This window comes from Misgurnus anguillicaudatus, chromosome 13 (assembly GCF_027580225.2).
Source record: "Misgurnus anguillicaudatus chromosome 13, ASM2758022v2, whole genome shotgun sequence".
Classification (NCBI taxonomy): Eukaryota; Metazoa; Chordata; class Actinopteri; order Cypriniformes; family Cobitidae; genus Misgurnus; species Misgurnus anguillicaudatus.
In genome coordinates this window covers 4,930,823-4,950,233 of record NC_073349.2, presented here as the reverse complement: position 1 = coordinate 4,950,233, position 19,411 = coordinate 4,930,823, and the positions used below count along the sequence as shown (strand labels likewise).

The 19,411-nt window shown below is 37.0% G+C and overlaps 1 protein-coding gene across 1 annotated transcript in view; it reads right to left on the bottom strand.

Annotated features, from left to right (window-relative positions):
* LOC129430870 (PDZ domain-containing protein 4) overlaps positions 1-19,411 on the bottom strand; it is a 38,858-nt gene that overhangs the window by 4,606 nt on the left and 14,841 nt on the right. Inside the window, exons 2-6 of the mRNA XM_055188476.2 lie at positions 6,822-7,093; positions 5,384-5,474; positions 5,200-5,298; positions 2,328-2,390; positions 2,074-2,175 (exon numbers count right to left, since the gene is read on the bottom strand). Coding sequence (XP_055044451.2) covers positions 2,074-2,175; positions 2,328-2,390; positions 5,200-5,298; positions 5,384-5,474; positions 6,822-7,093 — 627 coding nt within the window. The remainder of the gene's footprint in view (positions 1-2,073; positions 2,176-2,327; positions 2,391-5,199; positions 5,299-5,383; positions 5,475-6,821; positions 7,094-19,411) is intronic.

Genomic DNA, 19,411 nt, shown 5'->3' with positions numbered 1-19,411 from the left:
GGCATTTTTAGAAAAGAGGCACACATCTTAAATCTTGTATTTTGCCTTGTAATTACTGATAACTCGTTTTCTTTTTTAATGTTTTAAAAACAATTGCAGTTTAACGTTGCACAAGCTAAATGTTAAAGATGCAATTTGTATAATCCGCGCCGCTAGATGGCGCAAGATCAAATAAAAACAATGATGTAGATTAATGACGCACTAAAGCAGCGTGGACTGATGGGATTTGTTGTTTTAAACTCAAACGCTGATGGCCATCAATCAGACGGGAACGAGAAATCATGTTACACATGAGGTAAAGTAATCAAGTTTTATAAATGTTGTGTTTGACATCGTTTTTTTCATTATGTAAGGTTTCATGTATTGTTTAAAACGCAATTGTTAGTCATAGATGTTACAGTATTAGTCCAATAAGATGGTTTGTTAACACAGCACAGAATTAAGTGTTCAGATGAACAAACTTACCATAAACAAGCAATATTACTTCCGCCTTTGTACACGACACTGTTGTCATGTGGTTTTTACGTCAGTAAAGGCGGTAACAAAGGGAAACGTAGATATTAACGTCATTTACAGGCGACTGCACTTCCCCGTGTCACTGTTTATGGCAGCAATTTTCTCATAATTTACAAGTAGTTGAAAACATTATAAATATTGTTAGTGATCAGCTGGACAAAATGTATAAGACCGGACTAGTGGTTTTTGGATATTTTACTGCAAATATTTTACAAATTGTACCTTTAATAGTTCAACTATGAACATTGCACAACAAACTGCAAGTGTAAATGAAATAAACTTTACAGTAATAATGAAATTTCAGTTTAATCGTAAATCTGTTTAAACTTGCTCCCAAGAGTCTTTAATCTATAAATATATTTAAACTTAATAATTGACTTACCAGTAATCAATCATTTTTAAAGGATTCAAGTGTTACTGATAGTTAAACAAAAAAAGATTAATAATTTTCACCCTGCACACAGTGTTTTGATTGAAACACACTGAAATGCATCACTTCCGGCGTGTCACATGTGGTGTAGTCGCACAACTTCATTTTTTTATTAACACAAAGCTCAAATTGGATATAACAATTACGCACCCAGAAATGGTTGGCACCCAACGCAGCCCCTTTCCGACTTTCGGTTTATTGGCCGTCATTTGTCATGTAAAGTGGAAAGGTAAAAGTAACCACACTGATTTAAAATCAGAAAAAAGTTGATTGGGGGGCCGCATTTGGCCCGTGGGCCGCCAGTTGACTAGCCCTGGTCTACAGCGTAGCCTACACATAGTCACGCACTCTACACCTCCCCAAAAATTTAACAATGCGTCAATTGTACGCAGACTGCAAGAGCTGTGATTGGTCCACTAGAACCCCTCCGTGAGGTAAAAAAAAGGCATCGAGTTGCACAATAAAAACAAAAATTAACCGAATTGAGGAGCGAGATTTAACAACTCGGGGCTTAACAAAATTCGTGGATTGTTTACCTCCATCACTGCTGATGTCTCTTCAACACAACAAGCTGCTGCTGCTTTGGCTGATGCGTTTATACTGTGGGTTACACCAGTAACAAGCTCGTGGACGCTGCCTACTAGTGATCTGCATGTCGATGCAGACAGCGACACAGAGGTATAAATGAAAACTGATGGGTCAGACTTTACACCTCTGTGTCGTTGTCCATGTCGACACGCACTGTCCACATGCATCTTACAAGAGTCTGACCTTGAGTAGAACAAAGGAATGAAGGAGTGAATGGTAAATCAGTAGACAGTTTAACCCCTCCCATTCGTCTCCTGCTCTCCATTTATGTCATTGTCTTTGTAATTGCCGTCTTGCTATCTTGCACTTTTCCTGTCTGCTTTCATTGGGTAAACAGACTGCAGGCCGTTTTATCAGGACATGAACAAATGTGTTTCCTACTCAATGTGGATGTTTTCATCTGAAGTGTCATACATTATAATGAATGACATTGATTATCTGAAGGTAAAACTTCAGTATTGATCAATACATTTCATACCAGACTGAATAAGGTGAAGACAGAAATGTATTTATTCCAGTAATTTAAAGTGAGATCTCACCTCGATGTCTGGTCGTGCCAGCAGTAGAGAGATATTGGTGCTATCTTCTCTGGTTAGGATGGCTACTGCTTCCTCTCTGTTCTCAACGTCTACTCCATTTATCTGCACAGAAACACATTCAGTGTAACGTCACCTTACATGGTGTGATTTTAACGGGTAGAAGTGGTTATCCTGTATGAATCAACATTTTATTTCAATTAAATTATGTGCTGTAAAATCTGGTTTTGTTTAATCTGTTTTTTGACTTTTGTTACCTGTAGTATTCGGTCTCCCTCACGGATTCTTCCATCTTTAGCAGCAATGCTATTGGGATTCACCTACGATAAGATATAATTCAATTCGATTACTATGCACGGTTTCATTGAATGCACACGGTTACGTGCCTGACCTGATCTTGAGTACCTATAGAGTAGTACTGCATCCTTCATATTCAACGATTTCACGAGAATTCGTACATATATTACAAGTTGGCTAATTTGTATTAATTCATACGACCACATTCATAAGTTTTGGTACGATTTGCTTTGACCCCTGTGAAGTTGGGGTTAGGGGGTTTGGTTTAGTTGTGTTTTTTTCATGAAAATTGTACGTTTTTGTTTATTAACTTTGTACAAATTATACGAATTAGCAAACTCTCAAAATATCTATGAATTCTCGTGAGATCAGACTGTCATATCTCAGAAAAGTCTTTAGTTTTATTAAATTTATAAAAGACAGATCAGCTGTACATATTCTTTACAAAAGTCCCATGGGGACCGCCCCATTTCAACAAAATCCAGCCTTAAACACACACGCAAAACTCTGCTGCTACTCAGGATAAACAAACTATATCCATTGGGTACTTTGGGAAGCTGAACATGCTTAAAGGTGCGGTGAATCATTTTTATTGTTTTATACTGTTGTCTGAGATCTACTTATGATGTTCGTGTAGTTTTTACAATCAAAAACATCAAAAGCAATAAGGAATGGGCTATTTTGTACCCTGGTTTTGAAGCTGGCTCAAGAAAAGCTCTGTTTTGATAGGCAAACACTCAATGCTATGAATAGATAGCTTTCAGTCCTGTGTCATTCCATGTGGGAAATTGTTTTGAAAACTTCCGATGTGAAAAAATGTCAGCCAGAGGGATTAACCCATATATGAAGAGTTTCGTTGCAAAACGAGATAAATCCATTTTTTAACATTTTTGTCAAAACATGTTTATTATGTTATCATGTTATTATTTTGTTTTATGGTGCTACTTAGCTGTATTTTTTAAGTTATGAAGGTTTAAATCAAAACAAACCAACTGCAGTTGCATTGAAATTAATTGGAATGCACAACCAAAAAACAAGATTTCTGAACAATTAAAAAAAACGGTGGTTATCTCGTTTTGCAACAAAACTCTTCATATGTTCTAGCCGCATGAGGTTTTACGCACAAGACAAGATACAGATAAATGACTATGCATATTGACGAAGTAGCAAACAACAAATCTTCAAACGCAACAGGCCTAGACATTACCGTAAACGACACAGTAAGCGCGCATCTGAATCTAAATCGCTTGACTGAGTTTTTAAACCACAGCTGGCTTGACCACAGACACAGTAATACCAAGGATGCTTCAACAGCGTGGTAAGTCCTTATTAACCACCTTATTTGTGGTTAGACACGGATGTTAAACTTAATCAGGACATATCAAGCGATCTCTAACAAAGCGTTGGTGACATGTAGTACTAAAGTGTTTTACTCTGATAAGATTGCTTCGCCAATCTGTCTGCATCCAATATTGATGGAACAGCATTGCTTTTTAATCACAGTCTCTCCAGCGTCAACCTCTTTTGTAGCTTGTTCGCTCAATGTTTTACCCACGTGAGCTTTAGCTTCTTTAAAAATAAACTTCAACCACAGATTCCTAATATCAGATTCTGAGGGAAGGTGTGCAGCGACTTTTTTGCGGATGATTTTTACGGCATGTTTGAAGCATGGACGCTATCCGGTTTGCTCGAATCAGTGGGCGGGGCTACCAAAGTAGACGTTAAAGGCGGAGTCCACGATGTTTGAAAGCCAATGTTGATATTTGAAATCACCTAAACAAACACGCCCCTACCCCAATAGAATCTGGAGCTTCTGTTGATAGACCCGCCCCACACATACGCAACCCGGCATGGATGTCGGTTAGTAGACACGCTCCTTACTGCTGATTGGCTATAAGTGTGTTTTGGTAGTCGGCCCATCTCCTTTTCCAAAGCGTTTTTCAAACATCGTGGACTCCGCCTTTAAGTGGAGAGGGTGTTTAAAAATCTGATAACTATGTACATTCCAGAATATGTCAATAGTTCATTTTTCAGTTACAAGGACATTTTCAGTTCTGAAGCTTACAGGATTGTTCGTTTAGGTATGATGATGTCATATATAACAAAAGCTCAAGTTAAAAATTAGCCCTTGATTCACCACTTTAAATTTTCAACACACTTCTTTAGTGATGTTGGTTTTGTGTCAGCTCCTAGTTGGTGTGCTATTCCGGTTGAAGTGCCCATATAAGGACTTCCACTGTACTTCCTGCACTGCTTTCGTAACAGATTAACTGCGGGTTCACACCAGCCACATTTGAGGCATCAAATTCACGTCTAGTTTGCAGCTTTATCTGCAGTGCATTTCTAGATTGCTCCAAGGCCAGTTTAATTTAGTTTTTCATAAAAATATTTCATATATTTTTGGTGGAGTTAATAAAACATTATAATTTAAGCTCTCTATAACAACTTTTTTCATTATGACAGTAACTAATTTTGAACTTTCAAGTGTCTGCTTTCAAATGAGAGCAAACTTATGCTTTTAGTGCAAAGGCTGTATCTATTTTAGTTTGGCTATGACATTTTTTGTGGGGGGTTCAGAAACGGTATTCAGGTTAACAGGTTAAATGTGTTTAATATACAGTAGGCCTGTATTTACTTTACAGCAGCTCATGAATGCTGCTTACTATTAAATTGTAATGTTACATTTTATGCTTAAGGATTAGCGTGCGTACACTAAGATTTATTTGATATTTTAGATGAACGTATATTCTGTATAAAAGTTAAGCAGGACTTCACAATCCTCTATCATCATTTATAATACATCTGTATTCACCATTAGACCTCGTTTCTCACCTCACCCACATAGATACCCAGATCTTCTTCATCATCCGTACGATAGCACACTGTTAAACCTAATTTATCTTGCTGACAAGATTTATACAGCTCCACCTCCTGAAGAAACAAAAAACAGAGATAAGAAACCTCTCCAACAGTATATGAGTGTAAGCTCATGAGTTTGTGTAGAGACGCTGATGACCTCATACTCAAGATCGTCCGGTCTGTCCACCTCGTGTTGACTGATGTCAAAATAATCTGTTGGGTCATAGTACACGTGATCTATAGGTGGACTGAAAAGGAAAAACACGGTCACAAACTATATAGCAAAGTTAACCCAATCGGGTGACAAACTGTAATGAAAAAAACTGCAAAAATATATTTTACAAATAATAGATTTTAATAAGAGCTCATCCTTATCACACGGCTCATTGGATTGCTTGGTTCTGATTGGCAATTTGGCATTTGCAGGTTTGTTATTCACAGACCGCAACCAGAACACACGGTAACCTGGATGTTGCAAATCATTTTGAGAGGTACAGATTAATATTAAACAAAAATTAAATCAAAACATGTCTTTTAATAACATACAACATTATATTTACAAATGCTTAAACAAATAGTGTGTGACCATCTTGTCTTATCTTAAAACCAAAAGTAAACAGGTTTGCATTCATTAAATTAAAGTAAAATATTTTAAATCAATATTTAAGGTTCCTTACCCTACTTATGAGGTAAATAGCCATGTAATAAGCTGGCTAATGTACAGGCAGCAGGTTATAATCGTGAAATAAGCCCCATCGCTTCGCCTGATGATCACACTGTCGGGGTTTATTTCTGCGATAACAACCTCCCGCATGTACATTATCCCTTACATATGCAAAACTCAAACCATTGGTTGAGCAAGATGTTTACATGTTAGGGTGTTTTCACATATAGCTCATTTTAAAAGAACCAAACCCAGTTCACTTAAAGTGAACCAGAAAAGGGACTAGCCAAATGTGACCGCAGTCCTTTTGGTGTTCACAATATAGGTGACTCAAAAGAGGACCCAGTTCTTTTTTTGGTCCTCTTCAGAACTGAAGTGATCTCAGACCCTTTCTGTTCACATCACAACTTGATAAGAACTCAGATCCCAGCTTTCTGTGCAGTTTATTTTGATACAATGTCAAAACCACACGCGAAACGGACCGGGACCTCATTGATTTCACATATCAAAAAGAAATCGAACCACAAAAGAACCCAAAAGCGAACCGTACTCAGACCACCTTGTGGTCTGAGTTCGGTTTGCTTTTGGGTCCTTTTAGGGGGGTCTGAGATCACTTGGTTTGTTCACATATACACCTTGAACTGCTCTGAGAGCGGTTGTAGGGCTCAAACGAACTAGGTGTGAAAACACCCTTAGAATGCTTAAAAAACTGAGAAATGTCTAGAAAGCTCCAGATCGAAGACAAAAAATAAATAGCATGGGCACAGCACACGTGTCAGGTTATAATTTAACTCGTCTAAAGTATGTTTAAAAAAATCTTACCACTACTAAACTTTCTTGTCTTTATTCAAGAACATAATTTCTTATTCTTATGTTGTTGTTGTTTTTTAGAGAGAGAGAGAGAGAGAGAGAGAGATTCTCCCACACTTACATTGGGTTAAAGAGGTAAGACACTGGTACAGGTGGGAGTGGAGGTGAAGGAGGTGATTCAGGTCTGTTGTGATGGACAGATCTGCCTAAAGTCACCATGTGCTGGAAACTGATATCTGTCTGTGTCCCGCTGTCCACGCAGTCAGTCATTGTAATGGTGGAGCCAGAATCTCCAGTCACACCTGCTGTTCTCCTTCTGTGAGTCCACCTCACATTACGTCTGCAGCGAATCATCTGATCCTCAGAGAGTTGAGGTAAACCTTTACTGTTCACCTACATTACAAATGTGAGAAACAAAATAAGGACAGACTTTTATATTGATATATATTTGAAGAGTTTCGTTGCAAAACGAGATAAATCCGTTTTTAACATTTTTGTCAAAACATGTTTATTATTATGTTATCATGTTGTTATTTTGTTTTTTGGTGCTACTTAGCTGTATTTTTTAAGTTATGAAGGTTTTTTAAGACATGACAGGCTTCTTGGTTTTGCAAAAAGGTCACTTCAGCTGATAAAAGTAACAAAAAAAGCACAAATGTAAAACATGGTAACCTTAAATCCAAGCTCTCTATTAATAGAAGCAGTATATGCTGTTTTTCTGTTCCCTTTGAGAAATGAAAGCAACTACATTATTAGAAAAGGCAATTAGGAAGACAACACATGCAGGTCCGGTTCATTTAGTGCTGACAGGACAACTGGGAAACTGCAAAGAACAGCAATATAAAACCTCATGGTGATGAATGACCACAGTACTCAATATATCTGCAGAGAGAAGCACACATCATTTATTAAACAGGATTTCATATAAAGCATTTTAACTTGCTCTATGGCATGTTGCTTTTAACACAATGTCGTGTTTATTTTCATTTGTTTTAATGTGTTTGTAGTAAATTGTTGCTCCCTCTTATATGCAGATCTTTCCAGCCTGATCTCACAAAATTGGAGTTAGATTTGCTGTTTGCGTTATAGGATGTCACTTTAAGTATTAGTTTATACTATTATTTCATATGCTTTTTAAACCTTTGTCGCCTGACGTTAGGGTTAGAGTTAGGTTTGGGTAAGGGTGTTATTTTATGTAACAAAGTTGTTCTAACCCCAAACCAAAGCGACAATTGTAAGAAAATAGGAAAAACAGTTTTGTAACAAATACGTGAATCTGACACGGAAAAGAAAGTCGTGGCACAGGCATGTGAAATGGTGGAAATACGTGACAATGCCACGCAAAACAATGCGTGACTATTTTATAGAAATTTGTGAGATTAGGTTGGATTTTGCTGTTGATAAATGTTAATGCTAATTACTTTTTTTTCCAGTAAACTCTCTTAAATATCACATGTAGGGGTCATTTGCACGACAGTGGTGTTTTAGGCCCTGTTTACATTAGTGCATTAAAACTGTAATGATCCTTGTTTATACTAGCATTTCAGAAAAGGTCTCCATCATTAGTGGCAAAATTTTTTATTGTTGTATTTATGCACTTGTTCATCACTATCCAAAAGACCAAATCAGGGAGAGAATGTGGGCACATATGCATTCATTTGCATAAGTGTCTGGTTAGGTCCGTCTACACTGCAGTGCAACCCTGGAGTTTTTTTAACTCAAACAGGGTCTGCAGTGTTTACAAAATTGTCAAAAACTAAAATGAAATCGCACAAATGAATAGCCAACCAGGATATCGTAAAGTGCACAGTACTACAGTGGCCATATTAAAAGTTTGAAATGATATTGTGGAGTTGGATAAAAAGCAACATTGCACTTGTTTTTGTTTCATTCATTTATTAAAGGCCTTTGACACTGTGGATATATTAATAAATAGGCATAGATGAATTGGACTATTAGAAAATATAATTTAAGAGAAGGAACCCAGTGTCTAGGGGTTTCTAAAGGTGTTCAGTCAGAGGGATCCCTCAAGGATCTGTGTTGGGGTCGTTATTATTTAGTATGTACCTGAATTGTCTTGATTTTAATATTGATAATGCAAGGTGTAATTTTTAAATGAGATGATGATAATGATACGATTATTATGGTATACTCAGGTTAAAGCAAACACACAGATTCATTGAATTACAGACTTGTTTTGTTTTCATATTCCTTCTTACTTTAGATCTGCTGGTTGTTATATTGTTTATAGAATAAATGTTCTTAAATTTAGACTTTGCTAAGGATCAAAATGTTTTGGATTGGGAAAAATAGCATTTCTAAACTAATCTGGTTATCGAGTGACTTGAAATGTACTCCTTTTTGTCAGTTTCACATTGACCTTAATAACTAATGAGTTCTGCAGACATAAATTCCATACAGATTAGGACTGCATAATCAATCAAAAAAATCATCACGGTCTCGATTCATACATAAATGCGATCTTCTTTCTAAATGACGGCGATTCACTTGCATGTACAGTGTTTCCCTGTATTCAGATGCTGCATTCATGTGTTCATGTAATCATTAGTCAAACTTGCTCACGCACACAGTGTAAAACCAAACTCTATTTATTCACCAATCAGACCCAATCGTTTCTATTCTCTCGTCGTTATTTGCGGTGTTACGCTGTTAATCGCGTGATTACTCGCAGACCTAAACACAGTCGGTTTACTTGGTGGATTTGAAGTGCCATTTTTCACACAAAAGAGAAAAATGAATGAGCACCATTGTGGAAACTCCTGGTGGCGAGGGTGACAATAAAAGATTAATTATTCCAAAAAAAATACAAGGACATACCTCTGTATCAGTGCCACAGGTTCCCCATCAGAAAGGGTTTTTAGCACGGGGAACATTGTAACATGCCTGCACTCCTCCCTGAAGCCTCAAAATGTTGATCGTTTAGTGTTTTTAAAGTTTTAAGGTTGGCCAGTTAAAGTGTACAAAAAGCACAGGTGCTATTTATTTTAATTATTTTTGTTTATTAGTGTCAACATTCTGTTGTTTGTTTTAAACTTAAGATTTTAAGTTACTCATCTTAAAGGGTCTAAAATAAGTAAAAGCGACTTTTAAGACTGTTTTGAGACTGTTACTTTTGAGTCCAGCACTTTATTATATCGGAAACACCTGAAAAAAAAAGAGAATCGTGGAAGAGAATCGTCATCTCATTTCTTATGGAGAAAAGTCGCGATTCACATTTTGGCAAGAACCGTGCAGCCCTAAAACAGATGTAATCCTTAATTTGTGGACACTCACGTATGGCTTAAACTGACCTTGTCCACTGTCAGGTGATTTCTGTACAACCCATCTGTTTTTCTTTTTTTTTCTTCTTTAGATTTATTATTGTAAATCTATTACATTACTGCTGCTCAGATTTTTCAAACAGGGCCTGAGGACTCGGCGACCCACAGTGTTTATTAATCTGACTCGAAAGGTTGTTCCTCACGGTTTCTTCTTGTCACATTACATGCACGGATACGACTACCATGGGCACTGGGTTTCATAAACGCAATCGTGCAGCCAGTTTAACACTTCTTCCCTCGTCAGAGCTATAAACACACACACACACACACACACACACACACACACACACACACACACACACAAGCACAGTTGAGATGGACGGTTTAATTAACAGTAAGTGATGATTTATTACATGGGAACATCCTCATCTCCAGCGCAGCGGCAAAACCGCAGACCGAAGTCCCCAGACACTAATTCAAGCAGTCGTAATGCAGAAAACCTGTCTACCCGCACGTCCACTCCTGCGGCAGCAGGGTTACGCTGCTCCAGAGATCTGGAACAAATAAATGACTGCAGAGAAAGATAAAACTGTGATTGTTAGATTTTAAGCTTTTCCACCTGCTGTGATGTATCACCAGGGCGGGATCGTGGGCTTATGGCCCCAAGGCAAGGATCATGAAGATGGGCCCCAATGGTAGAACTGAAATTCTGTATTTATTATTTTTTAGTGATTGTCATCTGTGGATTACTTGGATCTTATTCTAATATTAAATCTTTGTGGGGCAGGGCTCAATGCAAAGGGTTTTTCTGCTGGTCTGGGCCCGTGCGTACGAACACCTGTAAGCAATGTTCCCTTTATAATACCAGATCGCCTGCAAGTATGTGTACGTGATTCATCCTCATATCCCACGCCCATTTTTAATCATAAATAGTTGATGCAAATCACCTCATGAATGGTGATATGCATATTAATGAGACTGGCATGCAATTGTTCATTCATAAGCTGGTATCCGCCCCACCAATAAATACAGGCCATTAGTGTAATCCTCCAGCAGTGTAATCACACAGCGTTATACACGGGGTCGCCACACCATTTATATGTTTACAGCCGTTAGACTCATCATTAATACCATGCTAAAATCACTGCATAAATTAGTGGCATCTGTTTTTTTTAGTGCGCACGTCTGTTATATACGCCTTATTCAGTCTAGTGCCATGTTGATTCCAAACCGAAGCTGTGAGGGATGGACGTCCAGAGCCTGCGCTTGAATCTTATTGTTTTGTATTAGGATGCTGGTCATTCAGCCACAAAACACAGAAAATACATCGTTTTACAAATTTTCACAGGACAAAGAACCTCAGAAACCATGGATTGTTAAAATGAGAAGGGACGTATGACCTAATTTCTAAAAAGAAATATTTTATTGGTCTCCTTATGTTCTTTTTTTAATAACTTGCACATGTTTTAGTAAATTAATTTTTTAGTGTAATATGTGAAGTTGGTGAATGCATGTTTTTTCATGGCGCTTTTATGATGAACACCATAGGACTATTATATTGAGGACAGAGAGAGTATCCTAGCGATTGTCTGAGAGTTTAATGGCTGTATTTCCACACTTTGACATTTGATGATAAATATGCAATATTTTGTTATTTACGCTGTGTTCTGCAGCTATATGATGATCGTTTGATGCTATTCTCCATACAGTCAGGCCATCTTCTCCTCCTGCCCTCCAGTAGTGGACAATGTGATGGTAAGACGCCGCTGATTAAACATTTAAAATGAATTTTTATTTAAGATTAGTTGTAATGGCCTTTATGAAATAATTATCACTCAGTACAATCGCAAATATCACTGCTGGATTTATTCTTCATAATAATGTGGATCTAAAGTATAATATGGAGTGAATTTAAATGTGTTTGTGTGGCATCTGTCAGGATCCTTTCAGAATCTTGTTTTGCATTATACAGTATCTAGTCTTTGTAGCAGGCAGGGTTCTGACAGTAGCATGTTTTATGTGGGAACACATGGCCTTAGATGTTTTTACCCAGCCACGTGTTTTCCTTGTCTTGTTTCTTTTACCCCGCTCCCTTGTGAACCTCGTTTTTTCATTATTGTTTTCACCTGTTGTCCTCCATTATTTAATCCCTTTTAAAGTCTTAGCCGTTACCAAGTACGCCAAGTTCGGACTTGTGTTCTTCCTAGTTCGGACTTGCAAGTTCAGACTCGGAAGAACGAACTTCTGACGCGAAATGCATTCTGGGAAACGTCGCTGTCATAAGTCCACACAAGTCTCCTCTGATGCATCCTCGATAAAATGGGCGGATCAAGAACACATCCGGGGATTTTATGTGAACTTGGACTTGATGCGAACTTTGAATTGGAACAGTACTTGGGCCGCGACTGATGACGTTTCCACAAGAACGCAAGTACAGACAAGAACGCATATTGAGAAACGGCTCTTGTGTTTGCTGTTCTGTGTAGGTTCGTTTTATAATCTTATAAAAAATCTTGTGTCCATAATGTGTCATCTTGCTTGTGAGTATTCAGTTAGTGTATTTGTATCTAGTCTGTCATTTGTTAAGCTCATTGTTAGTTTTTTTGTTGTCAAGTTTAGTGTTGAGAATATATCCTGTCTTGTTTTGCCCCCTCGTGGGTTTTGTTTTCCCTGTGTTTGTACAATAAAGTCCTGTATTGTTCACCTCTGTCTGCGCCTTGGTTCATCCGTCCTCAAACCCTAACAGCATTCATACTATACTTGTTATCATTCCTCTGACATGTACTTTCTTCAATATCACTTAAATTTAAGAAATCACCATTTGTGTTGTCAATTCCCCTTGTCTCCAGAATGTGCATACACATGGGTCAGAGTTTACTTACAGGTGCGCACATTCTCCTGTAAAGTTTTAGCTTACAGCCTTTACGTGGGAAGTGACGTATGCATGTTTTTAGCCTTGTTTTGTGTGTACGCATGCTTTATAAATGAGGCCCTAGGTAAGGCAATTGGTTCAAATTTTTACCTGCCCTTCCAAAATTTTCACTGAGTGCACCACATAAAGTAGAAAATAAAATAAAATAGACCTGATTATTGTTCTTATTGTTTTGACTCATGTCATCTTAATAAATAAGGTAATGACACCAGAAACTACTGTACTAACTTGAATACATTTCAAATATTGTTCTGTATTGGGTCAGTAATAAAATAACAAACAAATAATCAGAACTAGCACAAATAAACAACACAGTGCTGTTCAGTTTTTAGTTGGTCTACCACTAGTTTTCAGGTTCAAAAGTTGAATGGTAGTAATCAGATGTAAAATAACACTGCATAGTCTTCACTGTTGCTTAATTCTCTTATCAAAGTTACAAAAGTGAATCAATCATCCAATTATTCAACTACTCACATTCACTTTAGACTCATCAGTACGGACATTTTGACATCATTTTGTGTGAATTTGTCTGTTTAACCCTTATGTGTTGTTGTGGCCATTTTTTAGTCTTAATTTGGCCACAACTTTCTCTGCGTTTCAGCAAATGGAATGATTTTTTGTGACAAATCTTATATTTACACATATTTTAAAGGGGTCATATTATGAGCTATTTTTAAGATGTAAAATAAATCTTTGGTGTCCCCAAAGTGTGAAGTTTCAGATCAAAATACCATATAATTTATTATAACATGTTAAAAATCACAATTTGTAGGCCTGAGAAAAAGTGTGCCGTTTTGAGTGTGTCATTTAAAATGCAAATGAGCTGATGAAATGCAAACACTAATCACAATGATGGTGGTTTGTTGTAATTGAAACTCAATTGTGCCGTCAACTCCTTCTTTTCTCCCTCTTTCTCTCTGCACTAAATGGCAGTGCTGTGGTTGGGTGTGGCAGATAAAGGGGGCGGTATTATTGTAATTCACCTTGCTACTTACCTCACAAAACAAGCGAAATCTGAAATCTGACCTAATTTTTCACATGCTTGCAGAAAATGGCTTACTCAAATTAAGTTACTGAGTTGATCTTTATCACATTTTCTAGGTTGATAGAAGCACTGGGGACCCAATTATAGCACTTAGCGTGAAAATTTGACTTTTTCATGTTTATGACCCCTTTAAGAAAATGCTTTGAAATTTTTCAAAAACGTAACAATATACCAAAAATGGCCACTAAATTAAACTGCTGTTAAAATGTATCTCATTAATTTTTTTCCACATGTTTTGCATAAATCTGTTAATCAACCTCAGAACAACCCGTTGCTAAGAACATGAAAGGGTAGTGAAGTGGAACAATGTACAAGGGTTAAGTGAACAAAGACCTTTCTAGGCCTGCTTTAGATCTGCGTGCACACAAAACTTTCACAAAACACAACACATGCCTTCTGATGATGATGGAGGCTGAAGTGGTTAATGGGATGATCAGTAATGATGCTGAGATGAGAGGTGCAGATCACAGCTGAAGCAGTGTTTTAAGAGAGATCAGTATCCCCTCATCACTGTTCAGAAATCTTTACCACACACTCTTTTCTGTACCAGCTATAAGTGTTTGCACAGAGAGTTTACAAGATGTTATAGGCATCACTGCAAATCCATGTCATACAGTACAGCAAATAAAGTGATATCATATTGAGTTTCTCCTTTAAAAGTGACCATCAATTATAAAATTCTGATATTTTGTATTATTGGTCATAAAATCTCATGTTTAATTAGGATGAGGGGCTCATTTACATTAAAATGGTAATTCGTTTAAACCCATAACTAAAAATCACTGTTTAGATGACAGATTTACTCAATATAAAGTTTGTCACTGCATGTCATCAAGCCCAAAGATTTCTTGTTTTTAACTATGAGTAAAATTACCTCTACTACAGTATGTTGCTAAATACAAACTACCGAATTTAGGATATTAATACTGCATTGTGTGAAAAATGTGTGTGTGTGAGTATGAGTGAGATGAATATCAATGTTCTCATTTCTTCTCCTGAGGTTTCCTATCCGACAGTGTGAGTAAACGCTCTCTAGAAACACAAACTCATGTTGTATTCTCACACAGTTAACACATGTGATCATGAAGCTTTGCTTTAAAGAGTTGCATTGAATTATTGATCGTGGAGCTGTTGTTTGAGATACTGTGAGAACATAAGGTTGATATTCTTCTCTGTTGAATGCTTTCCAAATGATTTTCAGATTCTGTCAGCTTTCTAAGCATCTGGCAATTAAAATTCATGAGATCTTCCTATTCGTTTACTTTCATTTTAACATGTTAAGTGTCTGAAATAAAACCAAGAATAATTATGATTAAATGTTTTATCTTTTACACAAACACTTGCATGTTTTAAATGTATATTTATGTGCTGATCTCACATGAAGCCCTGCAGACAGATTTCTCATCTTCTCTTCTCCGCTGAGACCATTCTGCTATAAGTTTATTCAAATGAAATACAGAAATTATGTGTGGAAGTCTCTTAAAAAACAACACAGCAGGCATTGTTTGTGCAATCTGCTTTTGTTTGCAGTGTTTCATTGTTGATTTTGTAGAGACTCAACATAAGATGTTATAAAGACAGAGGGTTTGTTGCTTGAAAATTCTATTTAAACATCTAAATCTATATAGAGATGGATATTGTTTGTACATCTGTTTATAATAGAGATCCACACATCCATCCATTCATGATCCTTCATCTTACCATTATTTACATTGAAAGAATAGAGATTTTAGAAAGGGTCTCGCAATAAAGTGAAAAAATCATAAACATCAATTATTTTCTCTAATATTGTAGTTTCAGTTATGATTTTGATTAATAACATTTACATTTTATTTTAAAATACTTGAGGTTTAGTTGAGCGAGTGCTCATCCCAGCACTTGCATATGTGACTGCATTTATCCGCACTGAGCACATATGTCTTTTTAACCCGTGAAGTGGCCGAAAAACTTTTGTGGAACAAACGTAACTTTCGGTAAACTCAGCAAAAAGCAAAATAAATAAGTACAACCTTAGTTCATATATTACCTTAATTCATAGCTAAAGTTTATCAAAAACTACACTGAGCTAACGTTACTGTGTAAAATGTTTACAATTTTAACTACAGATCAGCTGATAAACCTCCCGTCACATAGCGGAGACGCCGTCTCCCCTCACCTTAGATAACCAAAACATTTGTTATTTTCAACAAGGTATTTGTTCCAGAGATCAGTTTAGCCACTAGTCAGACCATTCAATAAACCAAGACCAGAAGTTTAGTTCTTCCCAGACAAGAAACCGCAACAATGTGCATTAAACCATTTATATATGCGCCCTCGTGGGGATGCTTTTCCATGCGCAAATATTATTCTGTTCGCATACTCGCACATCTCTAGCTCGCGTGTGCTTTATATGCGTGGCTTAGATTTGGGTCTGAATAAACGCAAGACACTTTCGAAGCTATGCTTACCACGTCCCCCTTTTAACTCTTTCCCCACCAGCGTTTTAAAAAAAATTGACAGCCAGTGCCAGCATTTTTATGATTTTGACAAAAGTTTAATGCCTTCCAGTAAATGTTCTTCTTTAAATATATAAACATACAATATATCAAATGAAAGAACAGTCCCTATGCTTTCAAACAAACAAAACATTTCATCCTACCTTTATTAGTTATCTTTTTATCACCTCTCAAATATGGGTAGGTTTCTTTAAAAATACCAAATGTTAAGCAAAAAATTGAGATAAATGCGTTTTTGTAAAGGGATTTTATTAGAGATCCGATTCAATGCGATCATCAAAACATACATGAAGTTTGAACTGTTTGCTCTAAGGCAGAGGTCCCTAACCACCGGATTGCGGTTTCTTGGCTGGGAAGAACTTAACTTCCGGTCTTGGTTTATTTAACTCATTCGCCACCAGCCTTTTTGAGAAAAGTTGCCCACTGCATTTTTGTGATTTTAACAAAAGTTTCACAAAATCTTCTATAAATATACATACAAATATATCAAATGAAAGAACACACCCTCTACTTTTCTTTTTTGCCCGAGTTCTTGGGTTTAGGCCTTTAGGCCTAGATTACAGTTCTTAATGGTCATTCTCTTTCTTCTAAACTTTTTTTTCTTATCAGGTAATATCTCACATACATTGGAAACAGTTAATTGTTTGTATTAAGTACCATTTCATGCATTTATAGTGTAACCATTTCAATTGTATCTTTAAGTCAGTACTGTTATTAAACCTTTTCATTTACAAATCTGTTGTTTAGTTTGGTTTAGTGTTAATACTTAAACGCTACATATTGCAATTCAATATATTTATATTCTAGCAATGCTCTCCCACATATTTTGCTATTATAACTGCACATATTTCCGTCGTTGGTATAGGTTGCAGAAGGGTGATAATTGACCAGAAATACACAGTGTTATTATATCTTGCTGTTAACATTTCTCAGTCATTTTGGCGTTCCTACAGACTGAACCACTGTAGTGAATCCACCCTTACATAAGCAACTACATTTATGTATATGTAATATATCACAAAGGTATAATAATGAATATTTATTTCTTTTAACTCCACATTCCATCTCAGATGCGTAATACATTTTCTTAGACTAATTTTCTGTGTATCAAAGTCTTTGCATCAAGGAACATGCAGATGGGATTCTCTGTTACAGTCCACTGACCTCTCGTTTATACATAACACACACATACAGAGAGAGAGAGAGAGAGAGAGAGAGAGAGAGAGAGAGAGAGAGAGAGCAATACACAGATATACCTGTTGATGAATAGTAATGAGGTGAAAGATGAAGCTCGTTGTTGACACTCATTTCCATACTTAGAGTAGATCTCAATTCCTGTCCTGATGATTAATTCCCACTGGGATTCATTATACACACACAGTGATCAGTCCTCATTATTACACACTCTTCATCTGATCTACTACTGTGTGTGTGTGTGTGTGTGTGTGTGTGTGTGTGTGTGTGTGTGTGTGTGTGTGTGTGTGTGGCCTGAGAGATCTACCAATTAAATTACAACCCCAAAACAGAAAAAGTTGGGACACAGTAGAAATTGTGAGTAAAAAAGGAATGGAATAATTTACAAATATCATAAACTTATATTTTATTAACAGTACAATATCGATAGCAAATAAAATGTTGAAAGTGATACATTTTGAAATGTCATGCCAAATATTGGCTCATTTTGGATTTCATGAGAGCTACACATTCCAAAAAAAGTTGGGACAGGTAGCAATAAGAGGCCAGAAAAGTTAAATGTACATATAAGGAACAGCTGGAGGAGGACCCATGTTTTGGATTAGGAATGTTGTCCCATTCTTGTCTAATACAGACTTCTAGTTGCTCAACTGTCCTAGGTGTTCTTTGTCGCATCTTCCTCTTTATGATGCACCAAACGTTTTCTATGGGTGAAAGATCTGGACTTCAGGCTGGCCATTTCCGTACTCAGATCCTTCTTCTACACAGTCTTGATGTTGTAATTGATGCAGTATGTGGTCTGGCATTGTCATGTTGGAAAATGCAAGGTCTTCCCTGAAAGAGACGATGTCTGAATGGGATCATATGTATCTAGAACTTGGATAAACCTTTCAGCATTGATGGTGCCTTTCCAGATGTGTAAGCTGCCCATGCCACATGCACTCATGCAACCCCAAACCATCAGAGATGCAGGCTTCTGAACTGAGCGCTAATAATAACTTGGGTTGTCCTTGTCCTCTTTAGTCCTGATGAATGGGCATCCCAGTTTTCCAAAAAGAACTTCAAATTTTGATTCGTTGGACCACAGAACAGTTTTTCACTTTGCCACAGTCCATTTTAAATGAGCCTTGCCCAGGGAAAACGCCTGTGCTTCTGGATCATGTTTAGATATGGCTTCTTTTTTGACCTACAGAGTTTTAGCTGGCAACAGCGAATGACACGGTGGATTGTGTTCACTGACAATGTTTTCTGGAAGTATTCCAGAGCCCATGTTATGATTTCCATTACAGTAGCATTCCTGTATGTGATGCAGTGATGTCTTAGGGCCCGAAGATCACGGGCATCCGGTATGGTTTTCCGGTCTTGACCCTTACGCACAGAGATTGTTCCAGATTCTCTGAATCTGTGAATGATATTATGCACTGTAGATGATGATAACTTCAATCTCAATGCAATTTTTCTCTGAGAAACTCAGAAAACTATTTTTCGCTGCAGTATTGGGGGAATTGGTGATTCTCTGCCCATCTTGACCTCTGAGAGACACTGCCACTCTGGGAGGCTCTTTTTATACCCAATCATGTTGCCAATTGACCTAATAAGTTGCAAATTGGTCTTTCAACTGTTCCTAATATGTACATTAAAATTTTCTGGCCTCTTATTGCTACCTGTCCCAACTTTTTTTGGAATGTGTAGCTCTCATGAAATCCAAAATGAGGCAATATTTGGCATGACATTTCAAAATATCTTACTTGCAACATTTGATAT